The 21480-nt window shown below is 40.7% G+C and overlaps 1 protein-coding gene across 4 annotated transcripts in view; it reads left to right on the top strand.

The window, feature by feature from the left end:
- Window positions 1–21480, top strand: part of HERC1 (HECT and RLD domain containing E3 ubiquitin protein ligase family member 1) — a 423490-nt gene that overhangs the window by 248343 nt on the left and 153667 nt on the right. For all 4 annotated transcript variants that reach the window (XM_033919754.1, XM_033919753.1, XM_033919752.1 and 1 more), the window contains exons 45-48: window positions 7751–8019; window positions 15592–15644; window positions 18890–19090; window positions 20138–20312. In XM_033919754.1, the coding sequence (XP_033775645.1) occupies window positions 7751–8019; window positions 15592–15644; window positions 18890–19090; window positions 20138–20312 (698 nt within the window). The remainder of the gene's footprint in view (window positions 1–7750; window positions 8020–15591; window positions 15645–18889; window positions 19091–20137; window positions 20313–21480) is intronic.

The following is a 21480-nucleotide window of genomic DNA, read 5'->3' as shown; positions in this document are numbered from 1 at the left end:
AAAGAGAAATGCTTTCAAAACTGTCTTAAGTCAATCAAGAGAAGATTGGGTTCTTAAATGGAGGGGTAGTAAGTTCCATAAGTCTGGCCCTTGTACTGGTGCAGAGAACATAAGAATTGCCGCTGCTGGGTCAGACCAGTGGTCCATTGTGCCCAGCAGTCCGCTCCCGCGGCGGCCCATAGGTCAAAGACCTGAGCCCTAACTGTGTACGTTCTGGTCTAGCAGGAACTTGTCTAACTTTGTCTTGAATCCCTGGAGGGTTTTTTCCCCTACGACAGCCTCCGGAAGAGCGTTCCAATTTCTACCACTCTCTGGGTGAAGAAGAACTTCCTTACGTTTGTATGGAATCTATCCCCTTTTAACTTTAGAGAGTACCTTCTCGTTCTCTCTACCTTGGAGAGGGTGAACAACCTGTCTTTACATATTCTTCTACTGATTCAGTACTTGGACTGCTCCTTGCTCAAACCAAAACAATTGGCCTACCTCAGAAATCCTGAGACTCTGACTTCTCTTCAGCCTACACCTCTTTCTATTTACCTTTGTCCTTGGCTACCATAATGGTCTATAAGTACAGAATTAGATTAGCTAATAGTGTTGATGATCTTTGTTCTCCGGAGACAGGCAGGGGACATGCAGCCCCACTTGATGGTGAAGTCTTTGACTGAGCCTAATGACATCGGTACTCTCCCCTAGCTATAGTAAGCTTTTGAGCTTACTGAGCATGTGCCAGATTGCCCAACTCCTCGAGCCCCCTCCCCTCCTCCTGTCAGTTTTTTTTTCTGACCCGCTCCTAGACAGTCACAGCTCTCCCATTCTCAGAGAAAAACATTAGAATTAACAAAAAAGTAGTTTTTACTAAGGACAGCCTTTGCTTTCTTGCCCTTAGGGCAGTTAAAAAAAAAAAAAAGAACGATCATCAATTTGAATTCCTGACCTGTCATAACAACTCTTCACTGACAGGAAAACTGATTCTTCAAACCGTCAAAATTAACCTAACTGCAAGTTTCTTTGACTTTAACATCAATTGTTTAGAAAACAAAGAAAAATAAATAACTAAAATTAAACGCAGTGAATTCCCCACCTGTCATAACAGGCATTCCGTGACAAGAGCACTGCTTTTTCAAACCGCCACTTTTTTGGCAGCGCAAGCTAGCAAAAAATGTGTTTTCACTTTAATATAAAAAAGGAAAAATAAAGGTAAAGAATAAACGCCGGCAAGCCGTCTTCCTACAAGCGCGAGTTTGTTTCTGCTCACGGACTTAACAGCTGCGTTTTTCATAGAGTGGTCACTAGGATCGAAAGACGTTGCCAGTTACCATGTCTGCGCCTCTGACTATGAAAGCCGTCAGGGAAAAATTACCGGCGAAGAAGAAGCTGCAGTTTACGGCTCCCTCCCCTCAGGGCTCTACTCTGGTTCCGGTAGGGGGAGGACAGCATTAACCCGCCTACGCTGACAAATCTAAGACTCGGCACAGGCGGTGCCGCAGAAGAAAGCCCCAGCAGTACAGAGGTTAAACACTCCCTCTCCGTCGTCAGCAGCTTCACAGGCGCGTCCCTCAAAACAAATAGCATGGTCTAGCCCTTCACTGGCGGCTTTATCACGGAGTGTTCCCGCAGGCCCTGTGACAGCCCCACAGTCTGCTCCCCTGCTCTCTCATCAGCCTTGGAATCTCATCAGAGAAAGAGTTTATCTAAAAGTAAGAGGGTTGCGTCTCTTCTCCAAGGGGAAACTCCATAGGTACCGCCTAAACGAATTGCCTTGTCTCAATCAATCTCAGGCTCTCCTTCTACTTTTCAGTCTTTTTTTACCCTGTTTCTGCAGGATAGTGCAGGGCTTTTTCAAATTCCAGCCCCTTTCCTCCTATTCCAGTGTTAGAACCTCAGCAATGTCAAGGCTGTGTAAACCTTCCTCCCTCTCCAGCTGTGGTTGACATGGCCCCACTTGCAGATTGGGATCTTCAGACTCGTTTTGGTTCCTCTCCATCCCAAGGTCCTTCATCTCCCAGGGACTGGACAAACCAATAGGAACCTGTAATCATAGACTCCAATGAACCTGACCTGCTTTTGCCTCAGCCAGCTGTCACAGAAGAATACTCCTACCTTAAGTTTTTACAAAAGATATTATCTCTTCTGAGTCTCAATCCAGATGCAACTCTCTCAGGTAGCAAGGATTTTCAAACCATCCTTCAGTCCTGTAAGTCTCCAGTAAAGCAGCTTATAGCCTTACCAGTGCATCAGATTCTCCAAGATCTCCAACTTAGTAATTGGCAATAACCATGGTCAATATCCATGGCTTCCACGCGCCTGGAGATCAAATATATGGTGGAAAAGGCTCCTGGGCATGATTCCCTCCAACTTCCTTACCATTCCATTAAAAAGGGTAAAGCGTCAAGGTCCATCACTAATGCTCCTCCTGGTAAGGACTGTTGTCTCTTGGACTCTACAGGCTGCAAGGTCTACTACGGCGCTATGCTCTCTTCAAGAATTATGGCCCATCAGATCCAAATTCTTCATTATCAGCATTCAATTTTGCAACACCTGGAATCGGATTCGCCTGAGTCCATCCCCAATTTACAGGTGGCTGTTCAAGAATCCACTTACCATGTAATCAAAACAAACTATGAAGCCTATGATATGATCACTAGGACAGCAGCTGTGGCCATAGCTGGCAGACTCACTGCATGGCTGAAGGCATCAAATCTTAGAGAGGATCTTCATGATAGACTAGCAGATGCCCCTTGCTTAGGACATAGTCCCTTTGGTGCAAAGATAAAGGACACAACTAAAAGAGGATTCCTCAACCTGCAGAGAATTTGTGGCACATCCCTCGGATCAGTCCAACCATTTTCACCGCCCTTCTTCTAATCTTCCCTACCGAAGAACATATCAATCACAACAGTTCTTCCAGCATCTTATACCAGAGCGCCTTTGCAGCATTCTCAAACCTCTAGGTATACACCTAGACAATCTCCTCAGGTTGGTAAGCAGCAGGCCGTCTCAACTCCCGACACTCAAGCCTGCTCCTAGTTTTTTACCATCTTCCAGTGGGGCGGCGGCTAACTCATTTTTACTCAATTTGGCAGCAGATCAATGAGTCCTCAGCATTGTGCTTCAGGGATATCGACTAAATTTCCATCCCACACCTGGCCTTCCAGATTCCCATCACCATCCACAGTTCCTCTGCAACATGTGTCTCAATTGGCAGCAGAAATCTCATTTCTTCTACAAAACAATGCCATAGAAGAAGTTCTACCTCTTCAGCTCAATCAGGGGTTCTACTCAAATTTTTTTCATATCCCTAAGAAGACGCAAGGCCTTCGTCCAATTCTTGACCTCAGACCTCTCAATGTCTGCTTAAAAAGGGAAAAGTTCAGAATGCTTTCCCTTCCTGTGATCCTGCCTCTCTTACATCAACACGATTGGTTAGCTGCCCTAGATCTCAAGGATGCCTTCACTCATGTTCCCATTCATCCTTCCCACTGGCAATTCCTCAGATTCAAATTTCTGAATCACCATTTTCAATACAAAGTCTTACCATTCGGCCTCTCATCGGTCCCACAAGTATTCACGAAATGCCTGGCAGTGGTGGCAGCATATAATGTTTCCGTACCTGGACAATTGGCTATTGCTTGCTTACTCCAGGGACCATCTCCTTTTCCCCATGCTGACCACTGTAAACACCTTGCAAAGTCATCATCAACTTCATCATCAATTTCAAAAAGTGCAAACTCACTCCAGTGCATACACTAACTTTCATAGGACAGGCAGGGGACATGCAGCCCTACTTGATGGTGAGTCCCAAGCTGAAGAAGCATAAGGGAGGTGGAAAACAGTCTAGAATGCAAAGAGGTTACGCAAAACTGATTGTCCAAAGTGAGCATCCTGAGCTAAACTTTGATCTAAGCAATAGTGCTTGGTAAAAGTATGTACAGATGAATGCAAATGTCCTGGATTGGGATGGACCTTAAGTTTGCAATTGAGGTTGCTGCAGCTCCTAACCTGTGGACCCCAATAGATCCAGGGGGCTGCAGATGAGCTCTTGTGTAGCAAAAATGGATATAACGTACGTGAAGGAAAGGCAGGAGAGGAGAGATATGATGAGACGTTTAAGTACCAACGTGGCATAAATGCACATGAGAGGAGTCTCATTTGAAGGAAAACTCTGAAATAAGAAGGCATAGGACGAAGTTAAGAGGTGATAGGCTCAGGAGTAATCTAAGGAAATACTTTTTTTGCAGAAAGGGTGGTAGATGTGTGGAATAGTCTCCTGGTGGAGGTGGTGAAGACAAAGACTATGTCTGAATTCAAGAATGCATGGGACAGGCACATAGGATCTCTTAGGGAGAGTAGGAGATAGTGGATGAGTAGACTGGGCCATTTGGCCTTTATCTGCTGTTATGTTTCTATAATCCTAATCAATGAAATCTGCCCCAATGGCTTTGTAGCGTTCACAACTAACAGAAAAACTGGCAGAAGAGGAGGAACTCTATTAATATGCAGAGAATCCTGCAAGTTCATGAGAATAGAAACCACTTGTTGCAGGTTTGGTGACCAACGGACTGCTCTGTTCCCCATCAGGTCAGTTGACCCACTATTTACAAAGGTAAACAGCATACCTCATAGCATATCCTGAAGAAAGCCACAGCATGGTATCTGAAACGTCTGTTTCTGCCTGACAAGACGCAGTGAGATCCAGAAACCTTCAACAAGCACAATGGCAGCTGCGGAAACCCTGAGAGAATGGTTGACAACTGACCTCAAAACATTCAAATCCTTATTAAAAACATACCTGTTCAAAGATGCTTTTCCCACCTACTAATCTGAACTGTATCCCAAAAGACAGATGTAAACAAACAGACTGAAAATCTAGAAAACAAACCTGTGATATGTTGCATAAGAACATAAGAATTGCTGCTGTTGAGTCAGACCAGTGGTCCATCGTGCCCAGCAGTCCACTCACGCAGCGTCCCCCAGGTCAAAGACCAGTGCTCTAAAATGAGTCCAGCCTCACCTGTGTTCGTCCCAGTTTAGCAGAAACTTGTCAAGCTTAGTCTTGAAACCCTGGAGGGTGTTTTCCCCTACAACAGACTAAATGCTTAAATTAACTTGTCTGTATAAGATAACCTCTGAACCCTTGAAAACATTGTAATGTCATGTCTTAAATTATGTATGTAATGCTGTAATCTTCCTAGAAACTAACTGATAAAGCGGAATACAAATCCTACAAATAAATAAATTAGTAGGTTTCCCTGCTTAAATACAGTTGAACCTGGACAGGGTATTTTGCAGATACATCCCAAATTCCTGCTTAAATGTATTTTTTATCAAAACTTGTAAAACGAACAGGAGCAACAGTGGTATACTTTGGAGTATACTTACTACCTGAGGATAAATTTTCAGAGAACCCAAAGGCTATGAAAAATCTCCCAAATAAACCTGGAAACCCAGTAACAAAAAGTACCCTGTCTTAATGGTTTTGAGCCAACTAGCAGGGCTTAATTTTTCCCAGTGACATTCACACCTGTCAACTCAGGAAGTCTGTGACTGCTATAGCCAATCTACACTACACATCGGTAACCAAAATTTGTAAAGCAGCAACTTAATCATCTTTTCATACTTTCATCAACTATTATAGTCTGGACCAGCTGGTAATAGAAGATGGGGTCTTTGGTTATAATGTAGTTCGTGCTGTCCTGTTTTGTTTTGGTTTTTTTTAAAAAAAAGACGATTATACAGTTGACACAGACAAAACTTAATGCAAGGATTTTCAAATTCTTTGATCCTCTATGAAGTTTTCCAACCGTATATTGATACCAGGTCTTTCAAAGACTAGAAAATAAATACCTTCTTTTTGGTTATAAACACATTCCATAGTCCAAAAAGGAAAGAGAGATTTTAAAAAAATACAAAGACTAACAAACAAAATCAAAAACAGGTTTGTGTGTATGTTCAGCATTGATGTTGTGTTTCTGTTGCTATTCCAGTAAGACACACAGAAGGTTAAAGTTGTGTAGGAGTTTTTGTCAATGCTATATAATAATTACTTGTAATAAAATGCTCAGGGGTCTAGGAGTGCACTGCAAGAAATAGTAAATCCCAGAGAACAACTTTTCGCTTTCCTATTCACTTATAGGCAATGACCACACTGTCCTGAAAGCAATTGTCTTTATTATGTGGTTATCCCTACAGAAAACACACTTACACATGTATACAGGGAAGGTACAGCTTAGTTACATGCAAGCATAAGTAAATATTCATAAATGAACACAATAGCATTGAGCACAAAATGATACTGATATAGATTGTGCAAAGAAACTAGGTTACTAAGAGTAAAGAACGCAACTAGTAATTTACCACTGAACTAAGCACCAAGTCATGTGAACTCCCTAGAGCATGGAAGAATGGCTGTGAATCTGTCTATCTTACCCGGCTTAGCATATATGAAGATAGGTCTGCTCACCAATGAGAAAGAAGAACATCTCCAAAGTGATGCTTTCTTTCCTGGACAGTGAATTAGTCTTCTCTATGCAGGGTTTCAGACAATTTTCGACCTTCGGCTGGTATCAGTCCTAGGTAGAATGCACGCCAGATTAAACAGCTGTCAGTCCTTTGATGACCAGAGATACAGTCACTCTCTGGCAGGGTACAATCTCAGACTGGGTCTCCCACTACTGCAGGGAGATATAAGGAGAATGATTCCATTAACCTGATTCGGGTCAGCTGGGATATGCACCTGAGCCTCACATAGACTCTTATCCTGGCTGGCTTAGTCTCTTCACACCAACGCCAATCATCTCTCCACACACTTGAAGTTACCTTTTCCACACCTCATGACCAACTGCCAGAGACTGCCCACATCCTTTGTTCTTCTTGTCCTCTTCCACCTGCCAAAAAGATATCTTTGACCAAAAGTGTCCTTGTTACCAGGAAGTTTTTTCTCACATACCGAAATGTCCTGCATTATCTTTCCAATGTCACCAGAAATTGTCCTAGAGATAAGATTGCCAAGCACCGACTACCACCGGTCCTTCTTATCTCACATTCCTCTGGCAGTGGGACCCCCTTGGCTAACAGACAAGCAGTATGAAATTCTAAGATGTCGACAGAAGTGAAAATGATTTTTAGCATCACTAGGCCCAAGGCCTAAAAATGCTACCAAAGATGGAAGAAGGCATAGCCCTACAGTTGTACTGCTTAGATCATAAAATACTTTTTGTTTTAGACTATAGTCTTTTTATTTGTTTATCCTGCAAACCAGATTCTTCCTACCACAATATAAATAGGCTGTAAAGAGGGGGCAAAGTATCAACATTTTATCCCTTTTGACAATCCTAAGCTTGGAGTCATTCATGTATAACTGATACATCTTACTTGACCATGGAGAAAGCAAAATTGCCTATCTGTAACAGTTGATCTGCTTGGACAGCAGGATAAATTGGCCAAACGAGCCCACCTGTCTTCCCCTAGTTATCTGAAGCTGCTAACAACTCAGGCAGAGACTGAGGGAACTGTAATAAGAATAGAGATGAGAGAACCTATGCGTGCTCAGTAAATGCTTCTGTGTTTTTTTCTGGCCTCTGGGAGAGTAAGTCTGGGATTCTATTCAATTACATATGTCACCAGTATGTGGCTGATGGAACATGTGAGCAACTCTGCTTTCTCCTTGCATGTTTGTGTCAATTTAGTTAAGAGTTGTTCAGTAGAGTAGTTTGATCTGTTAACATAAGATTTTTTTCATTTTTTGTTGCAGCATGTGTGTGAATCCGAAGACCGTGAAGAAATGGTTGTGTGTGAGCTTTGTGAAGCCAGTGTTGTCAGCTTCAATCAGCACATGAAAAGAAACCATCCCGGCTGTGGCCGTAGTGCTAACCGGCAAGGCTACCGGAGCAATGGTTCCTATGTGGATGGATGGTTTGGTGGTGAATGTGGAAGTGGAAATCCTTACTACCTTTTGTGCGGCAGCTGCAGAGAAAAATTTTTGTCATTGAAGAGTAAAACAAAGACATCAACTTCTGAAAGGTAGATGGAGAATTGTATAGATTTTGCAGGTTGAATGTAACATAAGACTATTGCAAAATGGTTAAACTGTAGCTAAGGAAGCTCTTTTAAGAATATTTTCAGTTGTTGCCTTATTAGTAGAAGAAAGAGTAACAAGAATTGAGCTTTCTCTAGGGTTCTTCATGAAGCAGAAAAGAGCATGTTATGGGAAGGTCATGCTATCCCAGTGACATAATATCAGTGAAGAAATTAATGAATTAATTGGGATATTTGAGTTAAGTGACATCGGCAATGAAAAATGTTTCATCTCCTGATACTCTGCTGACACAAATTTTTTTCATCAATTGGCTTAAACTGGTGATTTTCCCGAGTTATAGATACTGTATGGCCATTCTCAAACCTGGATTCCTGAATAGGTCTTAATTTCTCAATGTCTTCCTTTGAGTTGAATAAGAATTTGACCCCAGTAATATTTTCTTCACAAAAGCTAAACAAATCATTTGGAGTCAAGATCTGATGTTCCAGAGGCCCCACTGCAAGCTAGCATGTTCAGCAAGTCATTTTACAGTTCCCCCAATACTATGACATGGTGATTTTCCATGGCTAGTACCAAAAAAAATTCCATTCTTCAGAAATTCCAGTGTCTTTGTAATAGCAGCAAAGATTAACAACATTTTTTTTAATTTTTGTATTGTGCTGCATAAATGGTTTTCATGGGTGATGATGCTGTGGACCTGAAAAAACAAAAAAGGAAAATGGCAGAAATGATGTACTGAAATCAGGAATTTTATTGAAAGTCAACAAATATTATTTTCCAAATAATGGTTCTTGTAGAACACCAGGACCCGACACGGTCCGTGTTTCAAAGAAACACTCCTTCCTCAGGGGTCCTATAGAAACATGATGGCAGTTAAATGCCAAATGGCTCATCTAGTCTGCCCATCTGCAGTAACCATTATCTCTTTTTCTTTCTGAGAGATCCCACGTGCCTATCCCAGGCCCTTTTGAATTCAAACACAGTCTTTGTCTCCACCACCTCTTCTGGGAGACTGTTCCATGTATATACCACCCTTCGGAGCCTATCACCTCTTAACTTCATCCTATGCCCTCTCATTGCAGAGTTTCCTTTCAAATGAAAGAGACTCGATTCATGCGCATTTACATTACGTAGGTATTTAAACGTCTCTCCCTCTCCTGCATTTCCTCTAAAGTATACAGATTGAGATCTTTAAGTCTGTCCCCATGTGCCTTATGATGAGGACCACATACCATTTTAGTAGCCTTCCTCTGGACCAACTTCATCCTTTTTATATCTTTTTGAAGATGCAGCCTCCAGAATTGTACACAATATTCCAAATGAAATCTCACCAAAGTCTTATACAGGGGCATCAATACTTCTTTTTTCCCTACTGGCCATACCTCTCCCTATGCAACCTAGCATCCTTCTAGCTTTAGTGTCGATAAAATGAATATCTACAGAGTTTAGAACATCGGATAGATCAGTGTTTTTCAACCGCTGTGCCTGGTGTGCCGTACGGTCAGGGCCGCCATCAGGGCAGTACCACCAGTCTAGGGAGAGGGGCGGTCCGCCCCACGTGGACAGGAGAGAGCTGGACGGGGGACCCGCGGAGTTCAATACATCTCGAGCCGCGAGGTTCATCTTCTGTTCCTGCCTGCCCTGCAGCTAACATATAGCCGATCGCAAGCGTTCCCCGATGTCAGCGCTGACGTCGGAGGGAGGGCTTAAGCAAAGCCTGCCCTCCGACGTTAGCGCTGACGTCGGAGAATACTTCCGTTCGGCTATTTGTGCGCGGCAGGGCAGGCAGGAAGCAGAAGACAAGCCTCGCGGCTTGAGCTTCGTTTTGCTGAGAAAGTTGCAAAGATGGGCTGGGAGGCAAACACGGAACACAAAAGGGGGGAGGGAGTGCGTTTTGGACACAAGGCATGAACTTGGGAGAGAGGAAGGGAGGGAAAGAGATGCTGAGGTGGGGGAGGGAATGCGTTTTTGGACACAGAAGAAATGGACTTGGGAGAGAGGAAGGGAGGGAAAGAGATGCTGAGGTGGGGGAGGGAATGGGTTTTTGGACACAGAAGGCATGGACTTGGGAGAGAGGAAGGGAGGGAAAGAGATGCTGAGGTGGGGGAGGGAATGCGTTTTTGGACACAGAAGAAATGGACTTGGGAGAGAGGAAGGGAGGGAAAGATGCTGAGGTGGGGGAGGGAATGCGTTTTTGGACACAGAAGAAATGGACTTGGGAGAGAGGAAGGGAGGGAAAGAGATGCTGAGGTGGGGGAGGGAATGAGTGTTTGGACACAGAAGGCATGGACTTTGGAGAGAGGAAGGGAGGGAAAGAGATGGTTGTGTACACGGGGAATAGAAGAAAGGAGAATTTTTGGTCATAGGGAGGGAGTGAGGTACAGATAGTGGCATACCAGGGTGGAGGGGGGGGCGGTCTGCCCCACCCCGGGTTTACGTCCCAAGGGGGTGCACAGCTGGCCACCCTCCAGTGTTGTCCCTAGGCCGGCAAACTGCGGCTCTTTAGCCACTTGAGTGCCACCGCCACCAACGGTGTTGTTGGCGGTGGCAGCATTATAAAATACTTTCTTTGTGTTTATTTGATTCCTATTCAAGAGAATTACTTTATATATAGTCAATATAGGCACAGAGTTAAATTTTTTAACATTTTCTAATGGTGGTGTGCCTCGTGATTTTTTTCATGAAACAAGTGTGCCTTTGCCCAAAAAAGGTTGAAAAACACTGGGATAGATGACTTAGAGTGAAAAAAAATATATTTCAGATTTACACACATCTTTATCTTTCACAATACCATTAATTGAGTCATGGAATTAGTACCTTCCTCTTATGTTTTTATGTACACATTATTCATATCATTTAGTATTTCATTGGCTTTTATTAGTTTTTGCTTTATCCTGCCCCCATTTTTTTAATATTTCCTTTATATTTTCTTTTAATTTGTTTCAGTAACTTCAGTTTACATATTAGTATTTTAAATGCTTTGAGTTTTTGCCATAGAACTCAAGGGTTTCAATTCAAGTTTTCTTTTGGTCACACACATGGTTTGCATTTCTCATATCGTCCAACAATGCATTTGGTACAGCCTTTAGAGTATTCATAATTGGCACTCTGTTCACAGTACATGTGTTATGCCTGGGATTTCTTACTATGTTTGATTGTTATCATATACTATGTTTGATTGTTTCATATACTTTTCCATGCTTATTGTATGATAGATTTGTTATTGTCATTTTTATTCAGTTTGTTTACATATTTGAAACCAGCTGTAGAGTTATTACATTGCGTCTACACCAGTGACTATGCATATCATATATTATTTTTAAGATCTATCATTTATTTGTCTTAATATTTTATCATCTTCTTTTTTTTTTTCCAAAGCCTTTATTCATTTTTCATCTTATAACAGGTGCACAATATTACATCATTTAAATTTATACACATCACTTGAATTTCTTTCTATTATTATCTTAAATACATAAATTTATTCCCTCCCCACCCACCTTTTCCACAAATATTTTAATCATAAATTTCTATAAATATTACATTCTTATCTAATGATTAAACCTTAAATAGAACTTTATACCACCACCCCTCCCCCATATTATAAATGTACTTTCAATGGAAAATGGCGTCTATTCATTGCAATAAGTTGTTAATGGCCCCCAGATCTTTTTAAAATTATTATAATTTCCTTTTTGTATGGCAATTATTCTTTCCATTTTGTAAATATGACACAATGAGTTCACCCAGAAAGTATAGTTAAGTCTACTATAATTTCTCCAATTCCTGGTGATATGTTGTATGGCTACTCCTGTCATAATCAATAAGAGTTTATTGTTACTTGATGAAATTTGACTTTTTATTCTCATTGATGTACCGAATAGAATTGTATCATATGATAATGCTACATGGTTTTCTAATAAACAATTAATTTGAGACCAAATTGATTTCCAAAAGGCCATGATACAGGGACAATAGAATATTAAATGATCCAGAGTCCCTGTTTCCAGATTACAGTGCCAACATCTATTAGACTTAGAGCTATCTAACTTTTGTAACCTAACTGGGGTCCAAAATGCTCTATGTAACAAAAAGAAACAAGTTTGTCTCATAGATGCAGACACTGTACATCTCATTCTCCAAGATCAAATTCGTGGCCATTGAGATGCAGAAATTTGATGCATAATCTCAATGCTCCAGATGTCTCTAAGACCAGTTTTTGTTTTTTTATTCATAAATCCAAATATAAATTTATACCACTGTGAACATAAGAACATAAGAAGTGCCTCTGTTGGGTCAGACCAGAGGTCCATTGTGCCCAGCAGTCCGCTCATGCGGCGGCCCAACAGGTCTAGGACCTGTGTAGTAGTCCTCTATCTATATCCTTCTATCCCCTTAGCCTTCAGAAAATTGTCCAATCCCTTCTTGAACCGTAATACCGTACTCTGTCCTATCACACCCTCTGGAAGTGCATTCCAGGTGTCCACCACCCGTTGGGTGAAGAAAAACTTTCTAGCATTGGTTTTGAATCTGTCCCCTTTCAACTTTTCCGAATGCCCTCTCGTTCTTGTAGTTTTCGAGAGTTTGAAGAATCTGTCCCTCTCCACTTTCTCTATGCCCTTCATGATCTTATAGGTCCCAAGAAATCCACCTGAAAGCATAAGAACTCCAGACTATACTGATTATTAAGATTTTTCCATTCAGGGAACCCCTCCTGAATATTATCATCTTATTTTTAATTTTATCAACCTTTTAGTTTTGTCATTTTATCTTTATATTTTTATTCTTTTATCAGAATTATATGTTTTATGGTTTCTTATTTCCATTTGGTTCTTCTCACACCTGGTACTAGATATGGCAGCTAGGTATGTATACATTCTCTGCCCTTATTCACTTCTTTTTTTATATCCAAGTTCACCTTATCCACTTACCGTCCACCAGTGTTCTTTCAGTATCACCACACGAGGAATCCACAGGTGGTTTTTCATTACAAGATAGGGGTGTATTCTGTTCTCTTCTTTTTTCTTCTCTACAACGTGTTTTTAACATTCAGTCCTTTATGTTGTTGTCCGGCCCCATTTGTACATCTAAGTTTTGAACTATCGGTCCTACTTTTTCACTCTTAAGTCCACCATTTTATTTTTCCATTCTAAGCCACCATATATATATTATTTTCACTCTAAGTCATCTATCCCATGTTCCAAACTCTGTAGATATTCATTTTATCAACACTTAGGAAGGAGTGTTTCTTTGAAACGCAGACCGTGTCAGATCCCAGTGTTCTACAAGAACCATTATTTGGAAAATAATATTTGTTGACTTTCAATAAAATTCCTGATTTCAGGATATCATTTCTGCAGGTTTCCTTTTTTGTCCTTGCTACTTGATCTCCACTGCAGAACTGTTGGGTTTCTTTCTTTGTTTTCATTGCGGAGGAACTGAAAGAAATCTCGGTGAATCTGGAAGATGTATTAAGCCAAATCGATAAATTAAAAAGTGATAAATCACTTGGACTGGAAGGTTTGGATAGATTCCTAGAAGAAAAAGGGATTGGGGGGTATAGATAGGTATAGACCATTGCTCAGGCAATGGGCCTGATGGGCCGCCGCGGGTGCGGACCGCTGAGCAGGATGGACCTATGGTCTGCCTCAGCGGAGGCAACTTCTTATGTTCTTATGTACTAAAAGAATTAAAACATGAAATTGCTGACCTGTCGCTAAAATCGTCTTTAGTACCTGAAGATTGGAGAGTGGCCAATGTTACACCAATTTTTAAAAAGGCAAAATGGTGAAAGCAATTATAAAAAATAGAATTGTGGAACAGGTAGACAAACATGATTTAATGAGGCAGTCAGCATGGGTTCAGCCAAGGAAGATCTTGCCTCACAAATTTGCTTGACTTCTTTGAAGGTGTGAATAAACATTTGGATAATGGTGAGCTGGTTGATGTAATGTATCTAGATTTTCAAAAAGCTTTTGACAAAGTTCCTCATTAGAGAGGCCCCTGAGAAAATTAAAGAGTCATGGGATAGGTGGCAAAGTTCAGTTGTGGATTAGGAATTGGATATCAGATAGAAAACAGAGGGTAGGGTTAAATGTTCATTTTTCTCAATGGAGGAGAGTAAATAGTGGAGTGCCGCAGGGAATCTATACTGGGACTGGAAATTGGAACAATAAGTGAGGTGATTAAATTTGCAGATGACACTAAACTGTTCAAAGTTGTTAAAATGCTTGCAGATTGTGAAAAATTGCTGGCAGACCTTAGGAAACTGAAAGACTGGGCATCCAAGTGGCAGGTGAAATTTAATGTGAACAAATGCAAAGTAATGCACATTAGGAAGAATAACCCAAATCACAGTTACCGGATGCTAGGGTCAACCTTGGGGTTAGCGCCCAAGGAAAGGATCTGGGTGTCGTCATAAACAATACAGTGAAACCTTCTGCCCAATGTGCAGCAGCAGCCAAAAAAGCAAGCAAGATGCAAGGAAATATTATCAAGACTAAGTGTTATAATGCCCCTGTATTGCTCCATGGTGCGACCTCATCTGGAGTATTGCGTTCAGTTCTGGTCTCCTTATCTCAAGAAAGATATAGTGGCACTAGAAAAGGTTCAAAGAAGAGTGACCAAGATGGTAAAGGGGATGGAAATCCTCTTGTATGAGGAAAGACTAAAAAGGTTAGGGCTTTTCAGCTTGGAAAAGAGACAGCTGAGTGGAGATATGATTGTGTACAAAATCCTGAGTGGAATAGAATGGGTACAAGTGGCGATTTTTCACTGGCAATGGCAGGGTGAGACACCCCAGACTAAGGACAATCCTGGGCTCTGATATGAGGGAAAGTTTCTGGGTTAGCCGTGAGCCTTATGCAAGAACCAGCAGCCCAGCTTCGCGAGAAGTGTCACTGGGAGAAGAGAGACTTCCAGAGGAGGTAAACACCTGCGGGAGGCACGAAGGGTCAGGCTGCTCGGTGAGCCACAAGCCGCGGCTATGCAAAGAGAACTGCGATGGGAGGAGGGAGGAGTTAAACACCACTGGAGACATGAGAGACACGAATTTGGGATGCAGAATGGGGGAAAGATAACGAGGGGTGCGTTGGGACACGGAAGGGAGGAGGATGGTCATGTTTGGACAGGAAAGAAGGAAGAAGGGGGCATGTTGACACAGAAAGAGAGAGGCAGGACCCCAGTTCGTAAGTACGAGTTTGACATAAGTTGGGCATTCTTAAACCAGGGACAGCCTGTAATCAAAAATTAGACTTTGCCAAGGTGATCAGTTAGAAAACTTTCTGTATAACAATGTCTTTGAGTCATAGCCCTTTCTGTTCTGTTACAAACCAGAAGCAACAAAAAGCATACTAAATTGTACATTGCCATTTGATACTTATTTTCTAGAATTTCCATTCAGTTCTATTCATAGTATGCAGAACTGAAAATGTATTTGTGATGGTGATCTGGTTTAAAGAAAAGCAGTAACCAGTACAGAAAATTGAAATATATGTTTATCAATAGTAATTATTTTATTTATACATTTCCATTCAAGTTTATTGTTTTTGTGGCAGGTACAAAGGACAAGCTCCAGATTTGATTGGCAAGCAAGACAGTGTTTATGAAGGTAATGTGTAAGTCCTAGAATTACTACGGTATGTACTTTGAAGACAAAAGCAAAATTGTGTCTGAACTTTGGTTCTGATTTTGCTTTCCTCTGTGTTTTGCAAGGTTTTTGTTTAGCATAACTATTAATTATCTATCTGTAATTTCTTAGTTCAAACATTTGTTTTTAAAGTAATAATAAACAGAACAAAAACAGTGTATATATTCTTGCATATACAGTAAACCCATCTAAATATATGCCAAAGAACTTTCTCCCACTCCCTTTTTAGGGGAAAATGTTAATTGAAATATAAATATAGAGGGGCATAATTTTTTTAAAAACGTCTTAAGTCCCCTTTTGGCCTAATGTCCTAAATGCTGAAAGTAGAAGCAGGGAAAATGTCCATTCTGAAAAAAAAAGTCCAAAATGAGGTTTTTTTTGAGAATGGACTACATCTACATTCAGCAGTTTAAACGCCCAGACCACCACCACGTCTAAACTTACAACACATTATCAACCAAAAAGTAGCCTAAGTCCCAAATGCTCAAAACAAGAACTTTTAGGTGAAGGAGGGGCCAGTCCTTCGCCTAAAAGATGGATTCTGTAAGCAGCGTCTGTCAAAAACAACACCAGGTACAGAATCCAACACACACACACACCCACAATGATCGCGGCAGGAGAGATGGCTCATCTCCTCTGCCGCAATCGCCCCAACCCCAAACTGCCGTGATCTGCGGCAGGAGAGAAGCCCAATCTCTCCTGCCACGGTTCATGGCAGTTCGAAGGGAGGGGTGATCGCGATCGCGGCAGGAGAGATGCCCAATCTCAACTGCCACGATCCACCACCTCCCACCCCAAACCAATACCGGCAAGAGGGATCCCAACCCCTCCTGCCGAGGCACGAGACCCGCAACCCCCCACCCCTCTTAAAATACGGGCAGGAGGGAGCCCAACCCTTCCTGCCCATGGCGACCCCCCCCCCGTCCCCCTTAAAATATGGGCAGGAGAGAGCCCAACCCCCACTGCCCATGGCGCCCCCCACCCCCTTAAAATATGGGCAGGAGGGATCCCAGGCCCTCCTGCCCATGATGCACCCCCCTCCCCCAACTGTCCCTCCCAAACACACGATCGGCCCCCCTGAACCCCCAATCGGGGCAATGGGTGGATTAAGTGACTTGCCCAGAATCACAAAGAGCAGTGTGGGTTAGATTTTTTTTTTTTTTTTAATTTATTTCAATTTAATTCACTTATTTTGTTCCTTGCTCTTCTAGCCTTACCTTGATTATAGATGTAATGTTGCCTTCGTGTGTTTCCCATATGGATTGTGCTCATCTGTTCAGTTAATGTTTTATCCTTCCCAGTTTTCTAATTATAATTTTAATCATTTTGTAATCCGCATAGATATTTTTGCAATAATTTGCAGTATAACAAATAAATAGAACTTGGAATGATAACCTACACATGTAAGTTCTTGGCATGCCCCTGCTCATCCCAGATGGACACTACCTTGCAGTTGTGCACTATGGATTTTGTATACACACTTAGCAGAACCCTGATTGAGCAGTTATGTATATAACTGCTAATTAGTGCCAATTAAACCACTTGTAGTCAATAATTGTTTAATGACAACAGCTGATTATTATATATTAAGTTGCACATGTAATTGACACTATTTTGTAACTTGACACGCAGACGTTTGGTCACTAAGGATCAAATTGTGTGCACAAGTTTATAGAATTTGGAGGTAAATTTAGTGCTAAAGGATCCAACTCGTAGCTGTCAGACTTCTGGGACTCACCACTGCTTACTTTTGATCCCATCATCCATCCAACTTGATCATAAAGATCTTCAAAATTTTGTGTGTGGTTTTGGTAGATGACCCAAAGTCACACAGCATAAAATATTCCATACTTTTTGATAAGCTGTTTTTGCTGTGGCCTTCACCTAAAAAGTTGCTTATGCTTTTGAACAGTATCCAGTGATAAGCCTGAAAGGATGCTCAACTTAGTGCCCTGTCATTGTAATTCTTGCTGTTTGCTTCTTGCTGTATTCAGAATGTCTAGCACTTGAGAGTACTGAAGTACTTTAAAGATGAGCGGCCTACTTCCCTGATCACTCCATTGAGAACAGACAAGTAATTCCTTGAGCTTTCTCAACTTCAAATTCTTGGTTGAAGTGAAGATCTAGTACCTGAGGGAGCATGGTTTCAATTGATTTGATGGGTTTTATTTCTGCTCCTTGTGGGCATTGTTCTACAGACTAGGATTATAAGAGTCATCGAATGTTCTTTGTAGCTGTGTAATCATTTTGCAGTTACACTGAGTCTATGACAATCCATTCTTCGTGTCCAGCACTCTAGCCTCCAGGTGCAACATATGCTCACAACATTTGTAATTCTGCACCAGTAGTTGGCTCACAGACCCATCATGTTGATTGATTATTCTGCATCAATTGGTGATCCACTTCTGTCCACTGCAAAACTTGATAACAGTGGTTTACATTAGGAGTGCTTACGCGTTGATTGTTGTTCTAGGATACCATAATTCTTTTTCTACACTATTCTTTGTAGTGTCTCAGTTTTAGATTCCATGGACTCCTGATGCTTTTTTGAGCCAGGCATCCTATCCTTATTTGTTTGTCATATCTATTGTATTTGTTTGCTTCATCATTCTGATTTGCTTGGGCTCAACTACCTTCTGTAGCTTGTGAGAGGATGTCACTTTCATGGGTGTTGGAAGGTCATCCTTGGATTCTTTTCCATCTCCCATTGCCTATAATACAGTCTCAGTTTTATTATGTTTAGAGCCTGATGCTAGCCAAAGTGGAATATGTGGTAGAAGTTGCAGCTACAGAGAGGTTCAATATCAAGACCAGCTGCAAGAGAGCTGCCTTAGGTGGCCAGATTGGTGCGTGGTAGAATGGAAGTCCACTATCTTTATAATTTTTTTAATCCTCTAATTCTAGAAATATCCCAAGGTCCATTCCTGTAAAACCTTTTTGTGCTTTAAATTATTTTGCACCATAAATACTTGAAGCCATAATCTTATAAAATCAAGATATTTTAGCTGAGTTCAGTAACGCTTTATCAGATCAAAAGAGAACCGATAGTGATATGGTAGGGAAGCTCTTTGATCTAAATCTGTTATGAGGTAAGAAATAAAGAAATAGTCATTCAAGTTTTTCATTTGGTATGTATTCAATTTAATTTTCCTGTATCTAAAGGATCCAACACTGCTTTTTTTCTGAGTGTTATGTCTCTTTTGTAGAAGACTGGGACATGCTGGATGTTGATGAAGATGAAAAACTGACTGGAGAAGAGGAATTTGAGTTTTTAGCAGGACCTTTAGGGTTGAATGATCGTCGCATGGTACCTGAGCCAGTTCAGTTCCTTGACAGTGATCCACTTGGAGCATCCGTTGCAATGATCACAGCTACAAACAGCATGGAAGAAACACTGATGCAAATAGGTATATTTGGAAGCACAATTAGGACTTGTCTCCTCTGTACAAAACAAAAAGAACCTCTTTCTTATATTTTATATATATATAATTAATAACAGACCTCGGTGGCTGCCCTCAGATGACTAACTTGGTCCAAACTGAGCTTCAGTATGCCAGAATCGTCATTAGTCCAATCAAAATAATAGCATTCAGATGTTTTTCTTATCAATCATATTTTAAATTTTCTCTTAAATATCTGAAGATTATAAGTACTCATCTTTAACTTCTTCAGTCACATCAGATCAGTGATTAAAGAAGTTAAACATGAGTACTTATAATCTTTAGATATTTAAGAGAAAAATCTAAAAATAACTGATAAAAACTAATTTTATTATTTGGATTGGACTAATGATTCTGGCATACTGAAGCTCAGTTTGGACCAAGTTAGTTCTCTGAGGGTAGCCACCGAGGTCCGTTATTAATTATATATGAGAAAGGTCCTTTTTGTTTTGTACAGAGGAGACTTGTCTGGGATCCTCTTCATAAATTTCTCTTAGAAAGAGTGCCTTTTGACAGTTTGTCTGTAGGCATTCACAGATAATGGTATTTGCAGATAAATTCTATAGCTGCAAGAGGATGAAGTCTTAGGGTTATATTTACTGTTGTACAGTGCACAGTAATGTTATATTATTAACTATTATTCCACTTATTTTTAATGAATATTACCATACATTGCAATAGATCCTTTACATTGAATGCAGGAAGGTGTATGGGACATGCAAATACAAACATATTCATTGTTCTAGTTGAAGAGGATCAAATGATTACTAAATGGATGCTAGCTATTCAATTTACAAGAGTTAATTTTTGTGAATACCAAAAGTCTATCGTCTTTTCTTTAAATACGGTGTTTCCAATCTGTCTCTGCTAGTTAAATAATGTTAATTAGGTTATAAGATTTGGGGGATGAATTCTAACAATTGTAGCATTAGGGGGGTTTTGTCATCATAATATGCAGCATCAGATAACGTTAAAATTTTACTTGTACATTTCTTTCTCTCCCATATTTGGAAGGCTGCCATGGCTCTGTCGAAAGGGGGTCTTCTGGAAGGATAACTCTAGGAGAGCAAGCTGCTGCTTTGGTGAATCCACATGACCGTGTTATGGCTTTAAGAAGAGTAACGGCAGCTACCCAGGTCCTCCTAGCAAGAACGATGGTCATGAGGGCACTCTCTCTTCTTTCTGTCAGGTTGGTGAAACTCATGCTGCATGTATATTTAGTTTCTGAACATTTTTAGTTTTATTGTGCAGAACAAATTATACAAGCTTGTAATGGTGTCATTAGAAACTACATTCAGTGATTTTCTAATCCATGTACATTAGATGCAGGGCTTCTTGTTTTGCAATTTTATACAATGTAAACACAAAGTAATTTCACTGTGTAATACACACCACTTCCCACTTGCTGCTGTCACATGGGACCACCTCAGTTTTCATCTTTCCATGGACCTGGTTAGATGCACTTCTCAAGATGCTTTTTCATTCTTAATTGTGTTTTGTAAGTTTCTCATGTCCTGTCACTATCAAGCGGTACTTTTTTCTCCATTAGCATCTTAGCTAGGTTTTCTGTTCAATTTTTACGTTTCCTTTGTTTTTTTTCATATAGCCCAGTGTAGACTTCAGTTTGAAGTGCAGTATTTGTATTCAAAATCAAGTCATATGCTGTCAAAATAGGCATTTTTCTAAATGAGATGTCCTAGAAAAAGCCCCTAGCTGCTTTAAAAAGCACCTAGTGCAATAGAACCATATCTTTCACAGATACTCATAGCTGGTGTTTGCAATCACAGTCCCTCTTGTAAATTATGTTCACAGATGTCCAAGAGTTCTTCAGGAAGGTGTGTAGGAAATACATGGTCCAAACAACCTATATTGTATTTTCCAATACAGCATTTAGAGCTTTTCAGTAGTTATTTGCACCCAGAAACTTGCTTAGCTCTAAGTATCACACATAAGATACAATATGCAAGAAAAGCCATGTAGAGAAACGCTTAGGAGATAAAGATGTTGAAAGCGACTGCCTTAAACAAATAAAATCCTATTGCTCTCAAAAACAATTGTCCCTCTCACTCTTCCCAGTCAAGACAGGGCTCTCACCTTTGATCCAGACAGCAGCAGACTCAGAAACGCCAACCAGTGTGGCTGCTAAAACCAGAGGTGGGGTTTTGAATGCCTCCACAGGAGCATAGATGTCCCAATAACCACACTGGACAGCTTCAAGTTTTTATTAAAATTTATTATCCCGCTTATCATATTTCTAAGTGGCTTAAATTTAAAATAATCATAAAAAAGGGGAATATGAACAGTAGTCATTACAAGATAATATTAGACTTACATACATACTAGACATGATTACATTG

The sequence above is a fragment of the Geotrypetes seraphini genome, chromosome 14 (assembly GCF_902459505.1).
Source record: "Geotrypetes seraphini chromosome 14, aGeoSer1.1, whole genome shotgun sequence".
Lineage (NCBI taxonomy): Eukaryota > Metazoa > Chordata > Amphibia > Gymnophiona > Dermophiidae > Geotrypetes > Geotrypetes seraphini.
The sequence above is the reverse complement of the archived record's forward strand: the minus strand, read 5'-3'. Positions and strand labels throughout refer to the sequence as shown.